At 40.8% G+C, this 14,857-nt stretch overlaps 1 protein-coding gene across 2 annotated transcripts in view; it reads right to left on the bottom strand.

Moving 5' to 3' along the window:
* STAM (signal transducing adaptor molecule) overlaps positions 1-12,110 on the bottom strand; it is a 55,072-nt gene extending 42,962 nt beyond the window's left edge. Inside the window, exon 1 of one of the 2 annotated variants that reach the window (XM_020876301.2) lies at positions 11,871-12,110. Coding sequence is in view for 1 of the 2 variants with exons in the window: in XM_020876298.2 (XP_020731957.1) it covers positions 11,871-11,910 (40 nt within the window). In the remaining variant the exon portion in view is untranslated. The remainder of the gene's footprint in view (positions 1-11,870) is intronic. The other variant, XM_020876298.2, reaches the window with a different exon arrangement.
* Positions 12,111-14,857: the final 2,747 nt, after the last annotated feature.

Raw genomic sequence — 14,857 nt, 5'->3', positions numbered from 1 at the left:
TTAATGGTCTAAACATAGGCAGAGATTGTCAGAGTGATCAAAAAATGAGATACAATTAAATGTCAACTACAGGTAACTCACTTTTAAATATAAAGACACACATATAAAGTAAAAGGATGGAGAAAGATACAGCATGCTGACACTAATCACAAAGAAGTGGGATTAGTTATATTAATGTCTGATGAAGCCAACTTTGGAACAAGGAAAATCATCATGGACAGAGGCATTACATTCTGGTAAAGAGGTCAATTCTCAGAGAAGACAACAATCCTTAACATACATGTGCCTAACTAAAGAGTGTCAAAATAACTGACACAAAAAATCATGTGAACTCCAAAGAGAAACTAAGTCACTAAGTCATGTCCAACTCTTGTGACCCCTGTGGACTTGAAGCCTGCCAGGCTCCTCTATCCATGGGATTTCTCATGCAAGAATACTAGAGTGGGTTCCCATTTCCTTCTCCAGGGGATCTTCCTGATCAGGGATCAAACCCATGTCTCCTGCATTGGCAAGTGGGGTCTTTACCACTGAGCCACCAGAGAAGCCACTTGTTCGTTTATTCTATACCTAAAACAAGGTTACTGCAGACTTACAGAAGCCTTTCAAGAGCTAAAGTTCATGTCACTATGTAACAACAACATACCAAGAAAGTCCAAAACACCTCAACTGATGCACTATATCATCATCTGCACTAGTAGAAAAGATCTGTGTCTGGAGTATTTTCTCTTTTGCCTCTTTATTGGAATCCTGAGAAAGTCCGCCAGGAAAAAAATGAAGCAAGCAAGATGCAGCTACAAGTGAAAGAGTCTCTGCTGCTGCTAAGTCACTTCAGTCATGTCCGACTCTGTGTGACCCCATAGACGGCAGCCCACCAGGCTCCCCCGTCCCTGGGATTCTCCAGGCAAGAATACTAGAGTGGGTCGCCATTTCCTTCTCCAGTGCATGAAAGTGAAAAGTGAAAGTGAAGCCGCTCAGCTGTGTCCGACTCCTAGCGACCCCATGGACTGCAGCCTACCAGGCTCCTCTGTCCATGGGATTTTCCAGGCAAGAGTACTGGAGTGGAGTGCCATTGCCTTCTCCGAATCTCTAGACTCACTAAATTATTTTAAGTGAGCTTTAACCATGAGGGGATCTGTATTAATTCAAGAAACACCAGAGAGCTAAGAAAATTTTGAGCAAGGAAACAATCTGATCAGAGTTGGACTTCTGGGGGGAAAAAATGAATCTGCTGCCAACATGTAAAAAATAGTTTGGAAGAGGGAAAAGAAGAAACTATAATGAGAAACTTAACATAAATCTGGAAACAAAGTAAATGAGTTACTTTGAAAGCAAATGTTGAAATGGTGTTTAATGTGTTCTCACTGGTAGGAATGCCAAGATGGTAACAGTCAAATTGACCTGTTCAAGCTTCCATAAGGGTAAATCCCTTAAAAATTACAATTTCTACTTTGGGTAATTCTTTGAACATTCATGTTTTCAGTCTAAATGCTTATAAATGCTAAATCTGATCATACAACTGGAATATGAATCTATAAGGGCCAAAGAAACATAGACCTTTAATGACATCTATTTCAGTGTTTTTTTTTTCAAATATTACTTTTCAATGCAGAAACCCTCTACAAGTTAAATCTAATGCTAGCTACCTAGAGTCAGCACACACTCCACAGGTTCAAGGTACAGGACTCAAGCCTCCCCTCACTTCAGACTCAAAAAGCAAGCTCTGGGCTTCCCGGCCACATGCATTCTGACCAACTGGCTACAGATTCAGGGGTTTCCACTATCCCCTTGGGTTCACTGATTCACTATAACCACTTACAGAATGAAGAAAATCACCTATAATTACAGTTTTATTATAAAACATACAAATGCCCACCAGCCAAAGAAGAGATATGCACAGGGCTGGGTCTGGGGGGATCTCAAAGGTAAAGCTTCTGCGCCCTCAGGACTCCTCATCCTCCTGGCACGCCATGCAGATCACCAACCAGGAAGCTCAGCGCAGGCTGGGTGTCCATGGTTTTTACTGGGGTTTCATCAAGAAGGTATTATTGACTGAATGAGGGGCTGCCTCCTGGAACTGCATCTCCAAACCTCCTCCTCCTTTGTGGAGGTCCAGTTGATACCATGTGACTCAAAGTGCCAGCCATCTAATCACAAGATTAGTCTTTTTGGAGGGATCAGCCCCCATACTGAGTGATTTTACTAGCATACACCAAAGTACTGTCCCAGGAACCCACCATAAATATGAAAGATGCTCCTACCACTTGGGAAATTCCAAGGATTTAAAGGTTCCCTTCCCTGGGTGATCTAGGTTCAATCTCTGGGTTGGGAAGATCCTCTGGAGAAGGGCAAGGCTACCCACTCCAATATTCTGACCTAGAGAATTCATGGACTGTATAGTCAGTGGGGTCACAAAGAGTCAGACACAACTGAGCGACTTTCACTTTCACTTTTCCCTGGTGGCTCAGATCATAAAGATTCTCTGACTGCAATGCAGGAGACCTGGGTTTGATCCCTGATTTGGGAAGATCCCTTGGAGAAGGAAAAAGGCAACCCATTCCAGTATTCTAGCCTGGAAAATCCCATGGACAGAGGAGCCTGATGGGCTACAGCCCATTGGGTCGCAAAAGAGTCAGACACGACTGAGTGACTAACACTTTCCAAAAAACATGGACAAAGATTAGTAAAATCCTTAATTATTCAACCATTTCTAAGAAAAAATTATCTTAAAAGAAACCAAACGTGTAAAGTAAATCCAAGGGGAACTGCTCTGAGGAGTCCCAGAACCTTGCCCCATTAAACCCCCAAACCATTTGACACCCAAGAAGACTAAGTGAGTCATCCCGAACAAGATCCTCCAGTCTAACATTGACAGTCTGCAGATACAGCATCCATAGGTCAAAACTGTCAGGAAAAAAAAAATCCAAATGGTTCCAAAAAGCAAAACTTGAATGTGCTGTGCATGCGTGACTAATTACATAGCACTTACACTGTATTTACAACTACTGACATAGTATTTACATTTTACTAGGTATTACAAATAATTTAGAGATGATTTAAAGCAGTGGTCCCCAACCTCTTTGGCACCAGGGACCAATTTCATGGAAGGCAGGGGTGGGCTGGGGGTGGTTTGGGGGTTATTTAAGCACAATACATTTATTGTGAACTTTATTTCCATTATTAATGCATCAGCTCCACGTCAGATTATCAGGCATTAGATCCTAGAGGCTGGGGACCCCTGACTGAAAGTATATGGGAGTATTCATCTCCTTTGGGATGAACTCAGAGAAAGATGTACTTCTTGACTCTCCTGAATGCCTCAAATCTGAATTTTCCTTCCAGAACCCCCGAAGGGCTTTGCTCATGTGTGGTTCAGTAAGACTGATTGAACAAGTCTCTCAAAATAACTGGAAAAGGAGGAAGCACTGGCAGGAAAAGGAAAGATTTCATGTTTCCATGTCCAATGTGCCAGGGAAATAGCAAAGCCGTCCAATGCTTTATTTTTATATACATATTTTTAAAAATGTGTTCTTTTAAGATTGCAGGTTTCTTTTTGTAAGCAGATACTTATATCATCACAAGTAACTGCCAAAAAATGCTAATTTTCAGAAATAACTGCCTAAACTTTACGATAAAAATATTTCACTTTTATTGTAGTTTCTCTATGTTTAATTATTAGTGAGTCAAGTGTAATATACTGTTTATATCAACTACTTGTATTTTTCTTCTGCAACATACATATTCATGGCCTCTGCCCGTCTCTCTTTTTGTACGTCTACATAAGTGTCTTAGGGCTTCCCTTGTAGCTCAGCTGGTAAAATATCCACCTGGAATACAGGAGACCAGGTTTGATTTCAGGTCATGAAGATCTCCTGGAGAAGGAAATGACAACCCACTATACTATTCTTGCCTGGAGAATCCCATGGATAGAGAAGCCTGCAGGTCACAGTCCATAGGGTCACAGTAGTTGGGCACAACTTAATGACTAAACTTAAGTATCTTATTAATTTGTAAGTGTTCGCTATTTGTAAAGAATATTTTAAAAAATTTTCTATGGTAAAAACATCTTCTCCAACTTTAAAAAAAAAAGTCTATGGAAGGATGTGCATATGTTATATGAACACATGATATCATTTTATGAGGGACTTTGAACATCTGCAGTTCTGTGTCCATGGGAGTCTTGCAGATATTGAGGGATGACTGTACTTCATCTTAGAAAAGAAAAGCAGGCTATCACTCTGATCTAGTAGTGCACTTAAATAATTAATTCATCATTGTCACTGACTGGTAGCCAAGCAGATTTTGTAAAAGCTTTGTAGTGCATTTTTTAAAAGAATACACTTAAATCTCGAAACCTATCAATTTATTTCTTAAATAATACAATATGCTCTGTAATAGCCTATATGAGAAGAGAATCTAAAAATAAAAGAGTATATATATATATATATATATACGCATATGCATAACTGATTCACTTGCTGTACAGAAACACAACAGTGTAAATCAACTATACTCCAATAAAGACTTTTAAAAAACAGCAAAAAATATATAATAGTTAAGCTTACTAAAACCTAATTTACTAAAAAGTAAATAGTTAACTAGAAATGACAAGCTTATGTCTGATCAAATACCAATAGTCTATTATCATAACTAAGGATGATCTGAATTAAGGCATACCCAGGGGTGTCTGGTATAGTCATTAGCAGATATTATGCTAAACATTTTCCTATGCATAAGTAGGATCAGGATCTAACTCAATCTTAAAGGAGAGATCAGAGACGTCACTCATCTCAGAACACTAAAGCTGTTCACATATTTACTGATGCTGCCTCAAGATCAAGAGCAATAGCTCAGTTCTTCTAGGCTGTAAAACAATAAACAGCTTTTAAATCAGAAAAATATAAACTATCGGTAGCAGTTCAACATGGATTTGTAAACAGCAACGTCAAAACTCTTCATTTCTAAGACAAAAAACAGGGTTCGCGGGAAAGGGAAAAGTGACAAACTAATGTAACAGACTTGCTTCCAAAGAATTCAAAACTTCATAATGATCTCATTTTATTCTCAGATTATCCTTACCATTATACTAAAAAACAGGAGACTGAGAAATTTGCCTAGCAGTACCCAGAAAAATCACACACTGAGCCTCATCTGAATTTCAGTAGTCTTCTCAATGGATCGAAGAACTTTTTTCTGATAAGCAGCTACTTCCGATTTTCTCAAAATTTAGGACTGCCAGAGATTTGGGGAGGTGCTGCCAGGATGACTGTGTGCCATGTTCAGGCTATAGGAAAAAGACTCATTCAATCAGTCTCGAGATCTAAGAGTTCATCAAATCAGCCAAGGGAAAACACAAGTCCTAAAGAAATCATCCCTTTTGGAGATTATCAGACTCAGTTTTCCAGAAATGTTTTACCTAACATTCCTGTCCATCCTGAGCACTGGAAATCCTATTGGCAGAGCAATCTGAAGCTTTTCTAACCAGACCAGACAGGAAGCAGGTGTCAAAGGAAAGCATGAAAGTGTCTCAGAAAAGAGCCCAAGACAGAAAGGAAAACCTAGATGCATCAGAAAGAATAACCTTCAGGAGAAGTAGAACAGGAACAGCAGAAAATCTCTTAACCCAATGGACAGCAGACCCTTAACAGATCTGTATTCTGGATTTTCACATTTTCCTCCCCAGTATGTTTTACAATAACTGATTCCACCTCTTAGAATCTGAGTGCGTGCATGCTAAGTTGCTTCAGTCCTGTCCAACTCTTTGCGACCTTATGGACTGTAGCCCACCAGGCTCTTCTGTTCATGGGATTCTCCAGGCAAGAATGCTGGAGTGGGCTGCCATCCCTAGAAGGCTCCAGGGGATCTTCCCAACCTATGGCTAGCACCTGCGTCTCTTCTGTCTCCTGCATTGGCAGGTGGGTTCTTCACAACTAGCGCCACCTGGAAAGCCCTACAGAGGGTGCTTATATTCTGCTAACAATTATCAATTATTTAGTATGAGTACAGATTGAGTTAGACAACTTGCACTTGAATTCTGGTTCAGCCATTTACTAGCCCAGCGATCTTTATATAGTTAATTAAATTTGAAAGACAGAAGCTGAGGAGCCTCCTCCAAATTGTTGTCTAACTTGATTATAAGAGGATCTGAAATGTATCCCTTGTGCAGGTACTGGGGTGAGTGCTTCATCTCCTCAAAAGAGCCTTTAATAGGGATTAATGAAGAGAAAAGTAAGAATCCACAAATGAAAAAGCCATGGTGTAAAACCAACCAGGTAATATGCCTTGAGGAGAAATGTAGAGGCTGAAGAGATTAGGGTTAGGTCATATATGCTATGCCGAAAAGTGCAAATTCCTGTGGAAAGCTGTAGATTCATTCAACTATTTTAATCAGAGGCGCCATAAGATCACATTTACATTTTAGAAATATCACTGTCACCTGGAAAATAACTGGGGATGGACTGGAAGCAGGGATAAGAGAGCTGCTGGACCACTCATCAGAGAGCAAGCGAAACGTGCCTGGGTGGCGGCAGTGAGGAAAAAAAAGGATGGGAGACATGAACGCAGGGACCGATGAATAAACCTAAGAGCTATTAGAAGCGCACAGACTACGGCCGCACCAGAATCCTTGAGGGCAAGTTCAGGGTACCTGGCTCACAGCAGACAGCATGTATTTCCTGGGAGAATCTAGAAAATGACAATTATAGAATTTAAGAATGACACCCAGGTTCTTGACATATGTGACTACATAAACTGAAGCACCAGTCATCAGAATAGAGGAAAGGCATACTCAAGAAGAAAAGTTTGAATGTAATTCTGAACATGCTGAATTTGAATATTCAACTCCAGTAAAAAGAATGTTGTGTGTTTTTTAAGTCCACATTCTGCCCATTTACTAAGAGCCGATGCTGCACCTAGAGTTTAAACCCAAAGCCCAAGCAAGGTCTTTCCCTCACCCTGAACTGCAGGAGACGGTGATACTGACATTTATGAAGATTAAACTCGTTGTGGTTTGATACTGACTGGGCTAACAAAACATGTCCAAGGTTATAGGGTATGAACTGGACCAAAGCAGTGTGACTAGGAATGCAAATGCAGTATTATAAAAACTAAGACATGATGATTCGGCAGAAGCAGGGTCATGATTCCAAAGATGTCTCTTGGGTTTCAAACCAAGATAACTAGAACATGATAAAATAAACTACATAATTAAGAAAGAACCCATCTGGAAAGATAAGCTCAGTTTTCTGACATTGATTTTTTTTTAGGTGGTAACAGAACACCAAATAGATAGGCAAGGCCAGAGAGGGAGCAACATATCAACAACTCATTATTTAATAAATACATACTGAGTGCTTCCTATGTACCAGGCATTGGCCCTAACGTACTAGGAACAGAACTAAAATTCCTCATCCTACAGGACTTTATATTCTACACACAAGACAATCAATCAATCAATCAATCAATGGGAGGTAGCTGAGTACAATGAAGAAACAAAATGGAACAAGGACACAGGGTGAAGATGGTAGTTTTTACAGAAAGAAATTAGGGGAAGCCTCTCTTAGAAACTTATTTGAACAGTCTTGAACGACTAATGAATATCAAATCTTCAAATACTTGGGGTAAAGAATGTCCTAGACAAAGAAAACAGCAAAACGTAGATACCACAGCAGGAATGAGCTTGGTGTACTAAGAACCAAGAAGCTTAGAATGAAAGTGTCTGGAGATCATAATATCAGAACACAGGAAGGATCAGACTGTGAGCCATAGTAGGAACTTGCATTTCCCAATAAGTGGCATGGGAAGGTCCTGGAAGATTCTGAGCAGGTAAATGACAGTATCTCAGATTTTTAAAAGAACATGGATCTTTGTACATGAAAACTGATTGTAAAGGGCAAGAATGGAAGCAAAGAAGCTGATAGCTCCTGCCAGCCTATCAAAGAGAGAAGGATGACTGGAGTAAGATAACAGTGATGAGCAAAGGAGAAGTGATGAGATTCTAGACATATTTTTAAAGGAGAACCAGAAGAATTGGCTTAGAGTATAGATGTGGAGGGTGAAGGAAAAGGAGAACCAATGATGACTCCTGGCCATTAGAGCGGAGAAGGCAATGGCACCCCACTCCAGTACTCTTGCCTGGAAAATCCCATGGACAGAGGAGCCTGGTAGGCTGCAGTCCATGGGGTCGCTAAAATGCGGACACGACTGAGCGTCTTCACTTTCACTTTTCACTTTCATGCATTGGAGAAGGAAATGGCAACTCTCCAGTGTTCTTGCCTGGAGAATCCCAGGGACGGTGGAGCCTGGTGGGCTGGCATCTATGGGGTCGCACAGATTCAGACACGACTGAAACAACTTAGCAGCAGCAGCAGACATTAGAGATGAGTGACTGTAAATATCAGCAATGCCATCTACTGAAATAGGCAAGATGAAGGACTGAGCAGATGTGGGGAAGAAACCAAAATCTGTTATTATCTCTATTTCCCATACTAACAATAAGGAAACCAAGGCACAGTATATTTAAGCAACTTAGCAAAGTTAAATGGCTGGTCAGCAGCTAACCTGGGAATTGAGTTTAGGCAGTGCAGCTTCAGAGTCTGAATTCTTAACACTAAGCTAAATTGCCTTGTAAGACTCCAAAGGGGGAAAAAAATATCAAAAAATAAGTTCTAGGACTGAACATTTGTAAGTCACAAAAAAAAATAAGAGAGAGAGAGGGAAGCCAAAAAGACTTAAAAAGAGCTAAGCAGAAAGTTAGAAAAAGTTTGGTGTCCTAGAAACCAAGAGAATAAAGTGCATCAAAAACAGGAATGCTAAGAGATCAACAAAGAAATGGAATAGGAATTGACCGATGGATTTGGCAAAATGGAATTCACCAGGGACTTTGAAATAAAAGCTTGATGGAATGACTTGTCTTTATAACTCAAGAGTTCAACTGAGCAAGAAATAAAACATCTAAAATGAGATTCATGTGTTCAATAAATGTTTACTGAATGTTTACTAGTGCCAGACAGTGGTCTACATGTTGGGGATACAGTGAACAAACCAAAAAAAAAGCTCTGTCCTCAGGGAGCATATGTTCTAATAACATATTGAGGCATTTCTTCAAAGGAAAAGTTATCTTCAGTGTTTTACTTCTTTATGTAAAATGTCACATGGTATAAATCAGTAAATTTCTGATTTATGGTTTCAGTTTACCAGTTTATTGATGAATAAAGCTAACGGCAATTAATTTTGAAGTGGTAAAAATATATGCTAATGTTAAGTGATAAATATAACAAGTGAGTTAATGAGAGTGTATCACTGACATGCTCACTGATGGATAAAGTGAGAAGAAATAGTTAAATGTATTATACATACTATATTCTGTATGTCATCCTAGTAAAAAAATTTTAAATGGGAGTCTACTGGACTCTGTCTCAGGATGATTTACTGAGAGTCTCTGGCAAGTCTTCTTAGATAACCTTTCACGATATTTTGATACATGGATCATGCAAAAGAATTGATCCAAACACTAAAACCTAGCTTTTAAAAGGTAAAATTTTCTGGGACTTCCCTGGTGGTCCAGTGGTTAGGATTCTGCTTCCACTGCCAAAGGCACAGGTTTGACAGGGAACTAAGACTCCGCCAGTCACCAGCCAGAGCAGCCAAAATACAACAAGCAAAAAATAAGCTTTTCTGGAGCAAAACAATGCTCCTATACTCAAGAAGCTTACCCTAGCAGGTTCAACTGATACATTCTCAATTCAACAAATTTTTATTAGGCATCTCCTCTGTAGCAACAAGTTAAGAGTTAAGGAGCATAACGCAAGATATGACTACCTTTAATATGAAATAATTTAGTAAAGACAAAAAGTATTGCAGGAGGTCTGAAAAGGGTGGCAACAACAGTGGGATAGAACAATGTTTCTCAACTGGAAACTACTTTGTGCCCTCAGGGGACATTTAGCTGTGTCTGGAGATGTTTTAAATCATAGCTGTGGGTTGGGTGGGGAGAGGTCAGGGATGCTACTAAACACCCTACATTGCAGAGGACAGATACCCAAGACAAAGACATTTACCTGGCCCAAACCGTTTGTAATGTCACCTATGGAAACTCCAAGTTAGAGTAATCAGGATATGATTCAGGTATGAACTGGATGCTGAGTTGGCCTTTAATCATGAGGACGTGCAGAAAGGTAGAAGAAACAATACAAGCAAAAGTGTAAAAGCAAGAAGGAGCCTGTGTCTGAATTGGGTGGTGCAGGTACTGGGAAAGGGTTTGACATTAAAAATCCAATGGAAATGCAGGTTCAAAGGGCAATGGGATATATAGATGATTATGTAGGTGGAAGCTCAGTTACATACAACCATGAAAACTAGATTAAGGTGCTAGAAACAGAAGGAGCAGGTATTAAGAAACTGCTTTATTTTAACCATTTGCCCTGTAAATTAATGTAGTAAGTTATAAAACCGCTTGAGAGCAGCGACCACGTCTCTTATTCATCACTATCTCTTCTGTCACTGAGCAGTGTCCTATAAACAGTGTGTGCTAAGTACTTATTAAGTTAAATGTTACTTTTCAATTATTTATTTAATAAATACCCCTAGTGACCTCTAAAGCTCCATCCACTGCTAAGATGCAGGACATTCATTTAAAATATCCCAAAAAAGTTATCTTTGAGTTGATGCCTACTATCTAAAGGCACTGCAGCAGATCCTCTATACATGTTATCTCATTGAACCACAAACAGGATGTGTTTTCCCTCTCTTTAAAGATGAGGACACCAGGGCTCAAAGAACCCTGGTTACCTTAAGTAACCTGCCCATGATTTCCTTCTGAGCTAGGCAGTGGCCGGGACAGGACTGAAACCTTTTCTAATCTTAACCCAAACCATCACGCTTCAGTGGCAGGCTGTAAGTTGGGAATTAAAAAGCAAATTCAAACCTTTCATAATTAAACTACACAAATAGAGAAATAGTAATTCCATAAGGTCGGCCTTATTTTTCTTGACTATAACAATTAGACATGGTGTTTAACTTGCTTTCATTTCACACCTGTGCACCATACAAATGTATTCAAATCACCCCAAAATTCTCTCAGGGAAAATTCAAACTCCTGTCATTATTACCCTCAGACCAGGAAAACACACACACAGAGCTAACCTGTTGACTTGGTATAATCAGTACTTAAAACTTGTGATTCACGAAACAAACAAAAAAGAGTATTTCAAATTCAGAACAAATTAGCATTTTCAGATCCCAAGTCCTCTTCTACACTTAAAGTACTCAGACCTACCCTAGGAAGGCAACCCAGCGAATCAGGTCCTCAAGCGTGTTTATATTGTTGTCAAGTATTCCATCTTCATCTCTCTCCCAGTATCTTTAAGAGTCTACCCTTAACCTAAGCTCTCTCCTCCCTCTCCCTGGTAGTTATAAAACAGATTTTAAAGTCCTCTAAGGAAGCTAACCTAAAACATTATCCCAGTTCCCAACGTTTGACATGTGTCCGGGAAACTCTTCATCACACAGCTTATCATCCTACGCCAGCTGGGACTCCCTAGCTCTCGATTCTGTCCTCCCAGGAGCAATGTCCCAGCACCAGATGCCACACCAGCTGTTCCTCCGCGGCCTTCGACACCCACCGTTCCAGCAGTTCCTTCGGAACCCACAGCCCCAGCTCCAGGCCTATTTCCCAGCTCTCTCATCCCCCCCCCCCCCTTTTTTTTTGTAAGAAGATGCGACATGCCCCCAACCTCCTCCAAACCCTTACAGAAAGAGCCTCATGAAAGAGAAAGGACTCCGCCCGGCCCGGGGGTCCAGACCGTCCGCCGGGAGCGGGCCGAGCGGGCTCGCGGTCTGCCGGGGGGTGGACAGGGGGCGGCAGAAGTACCTACCGACATCCTGATCGAAGGGATTGGTGGCAAACAGAGGCATCTCCACTGCGTGCAGAGGTGTCCGCAGGGACTCCCCCTCGACACCACGGGAGTCAGGGTGCGACCTAGGAAGGAAGTCTCCTCGGGCAAAAACAGCGGCCGAGAAGGACTCTCCACGGCCCGCGACAGCCCCAGCTCTCCCAGACCCTCAGCAACCGCGGCAGCAGCGGCGGCGGCAAGAGCGGAGGAGCCGCGAAGGCCCCGGGCGCGGAGCCTGTCGGGAATCTGGGTGCCCTGGGCTTCGCCTGTCCAGAACCTGCCCCGAACTTGCCCCGCAGAAACCGGCCCAACCTCAGAGCCCCCTCCGCCAGGACCCCCTTTGACTAGCCCCACGGGACAGTGGCAGGGATGCCTGCCTTTCCTGACTTGGCCTTGATCCGGAGCCTCCGGAGGACGGGGTCCTCCAGGCGCCCCGAAGACGACTAACGAGCTCAGGCGTGAATCAGAGGATGAGCAGAAAGAAAAGGGGTCGCGTCTGGCTAGAGAGAAACCCTCTTTTCCCCCGAGCTCCGATGGTGGTCACAAGTTTGTGGTCCCTAGGGCGGAGGATGGAAACTCCATTCCTTATCTAAGTAAAAGGGGTTATGAGTTCAGGTCGCTGCCCGCGGTGACAGGAAGCTTGCTCTGGTAAAGTCATGTGAGCGGGCGGCTTGGCCCGAATCCCAAAGAGGGGAGTGTCAGGCGCGCGGCTCCTCACGGAGGCTGGGGCGGCGCTGGCACCTTCCAGCGAGTCCCCGAAGGCCTGCCTGGAAGCTCTGTCGAAAGCTCTTCTAGTTGGGCGTTGGCAGCTACTAGCTGTGTGATCCGCAGGCTGTTAACAGTGATTGGCAGTTGACCAAAAAGGTCTGCGATAGACAACCCCCCCTCCAAAAAAAAAAAAGCCGAGCAAAAAAAAAAAAAAAAGCTGAAAAATGGATCTAAAGCTTGATCAGTGATTAGTAATAACTTAAGCTATTTAGTAATTTTATTTATAAGCTTACTTAATAACAAAAACTGTTCTCTGTATCCTGTAGAAATTCTAAGGAGCATCTTGCATGTAAATTGAAATTATGTAAATTTACCAAAATTTACCGTAACTGCTGACTGTACCTTGTAAACGTTTAGAACGTGTCAACAAGGTTAGTATTGTGATAGACGGAGAATGCTTAGAAAAAATCCATTATGAAGTTCCGTTTTTAAAAGTGAGAAATGCAGATTAAAGTAGTGTTTAGATACGTTTTTGTCAGACAAAGATGAAAAAGAACCAGGGATGTGGGGAATCATACACTCATATTGTTAAATGAAATTATTAGTCTCTCAGTAGAAATATTTGAAAGTGTGTAACACAAGGTTTTAAAATGTGAATACCTCTGGACCCAACAACTTTTTGAAATTTATCCTAAAGACATTCTTTAACGACATGAACAAAGATGTTCATGGCAACATTGCTTATAATATCAAAGCACTGTTAACCAGAAAAATGCAGGACATTAGGGATTAGACAGCTAACTTCCTTCTCTGTGCCTCAGTTTTCTCATCTGTATGAAACAGGAGTGATAATCGGGTTGTAAGGATCAAATGGATTCATACAAAGGAAGCCCTTGGATACCTAGCATATAGTAAGCACTAAATACATGTAAGTAATCATTTTAATTCGTATTGGTCATAGTACACACAATCTAAAAATTCTCCATCTATTAAAAGTGTTAATACAGATCTGTGTTTTTACAGAATGACGTCTAAGTATATTCCTTTTTAAAAGCTGCTTACAAAACCATATAGGATTATACAATACCCCAAATTTTCAGTTTGAAAAGACATAGATGAGAATAATTTGATTATCTCTGAATTGTAAGATCTGTGATGATATTTTGTTCTTAGGCAGTTGATATTTTACAAATATTTTAATGCTGTGTTACAAATACATGAGCCTATGTTTCTTTGAAAAGCAGCAAAATAGTTAACAGTGTAAAAAATGTGGTATGTTAGTCCCACCAGTTCTTTACACTTTAAGGAGTCAATACCAAGGCTTGCTTATGTTTCCTTATAACAAGTATAAAATTCTTCCAAAACATCAGTGTTAATCAGTGAAGTGGAAAATTCTCTGTGAAAAACAAGTTTTTGATTACTGGGCTGACAGGATCAGGTGACAACTTGTCTACCTCAAGTTCCCAAACATTAGTGTCTGGGACACATTAATCATAATTGTCCTGTATCTGAGCCAGATATTTATGAAGAAGCATTTGGATGTGCTTTGTGCATCACTGAAGAACTCTGTTGCCAGCAGTAAGCTAGTGAGTAAATTGTTCAAGCCTTGCTCATCAGTATGTGCACTCTGGAAATAATAAAGTAAAATAGCACACTTAGTAATCTTCATAGAATTATCCATGTATTCTGACCTGGAAGAATGATGTTAGCCATTTGAGGACTTTATGATTAATAGGCTATGAAAGCATTTTTTTAAAAGTATTTTTAATATTATTTAACATAAAACCAAATAGAAAAAGTGAGAGTGGTTTGTATTTTGAAGTTGCCTTTCCATGACCATCCCTTAAAACATTGAAGCTACATGAGTTTCACTTTTACTTTTACCATAGTTTTAAAAACATTGTAGTGACATATTCAGGGGCTTCCATAGTGACTCAGTGGTAAAGAATCCACTTGCAATGCAGTAGACACAGGAGATGCAGGTTTGATCCCTGGGTCAGGAAGATACCCTGGATAACTCCAGAATTCTTGCCATGGACAGAGGAGGTTGGTGGGCTACAGCCCATGGGGTCACAAAAAGTCAGACAGGACTGGGCATCAGACAAAAAGAAACATTAAAGTGTTTTCTGTAATATGTGTTTACTAGATTCTGTGGTTAATTTTGATATATTATTCCCTTTTTCTTTCTTGGTTTGATTTTGAAAATTCTACTACATTAAAAAAAGAAGACGACACCTCCATGCAAATAGAGTTACTCCAGG

The sequence above is a fragment of the Odocoileus virginianus genome, chromosome 9, assembly GCF_023699985.2.
Source record: "Odocoileus virginianus isolate 20LAN1187 ecotype Illinois chromosome 9, Ovbor_1.2, whole genome shotgun sequence".
Lineage (NCBI taxonomy): Eukaryota > Metazoa > Chordata > Mammalia > Artiodactyla > Cervidae > Odocoileus > Odocoileus virginianus.
This window is presented reverse-complemented; position numbering and strand designations above follow the sequence as displayed.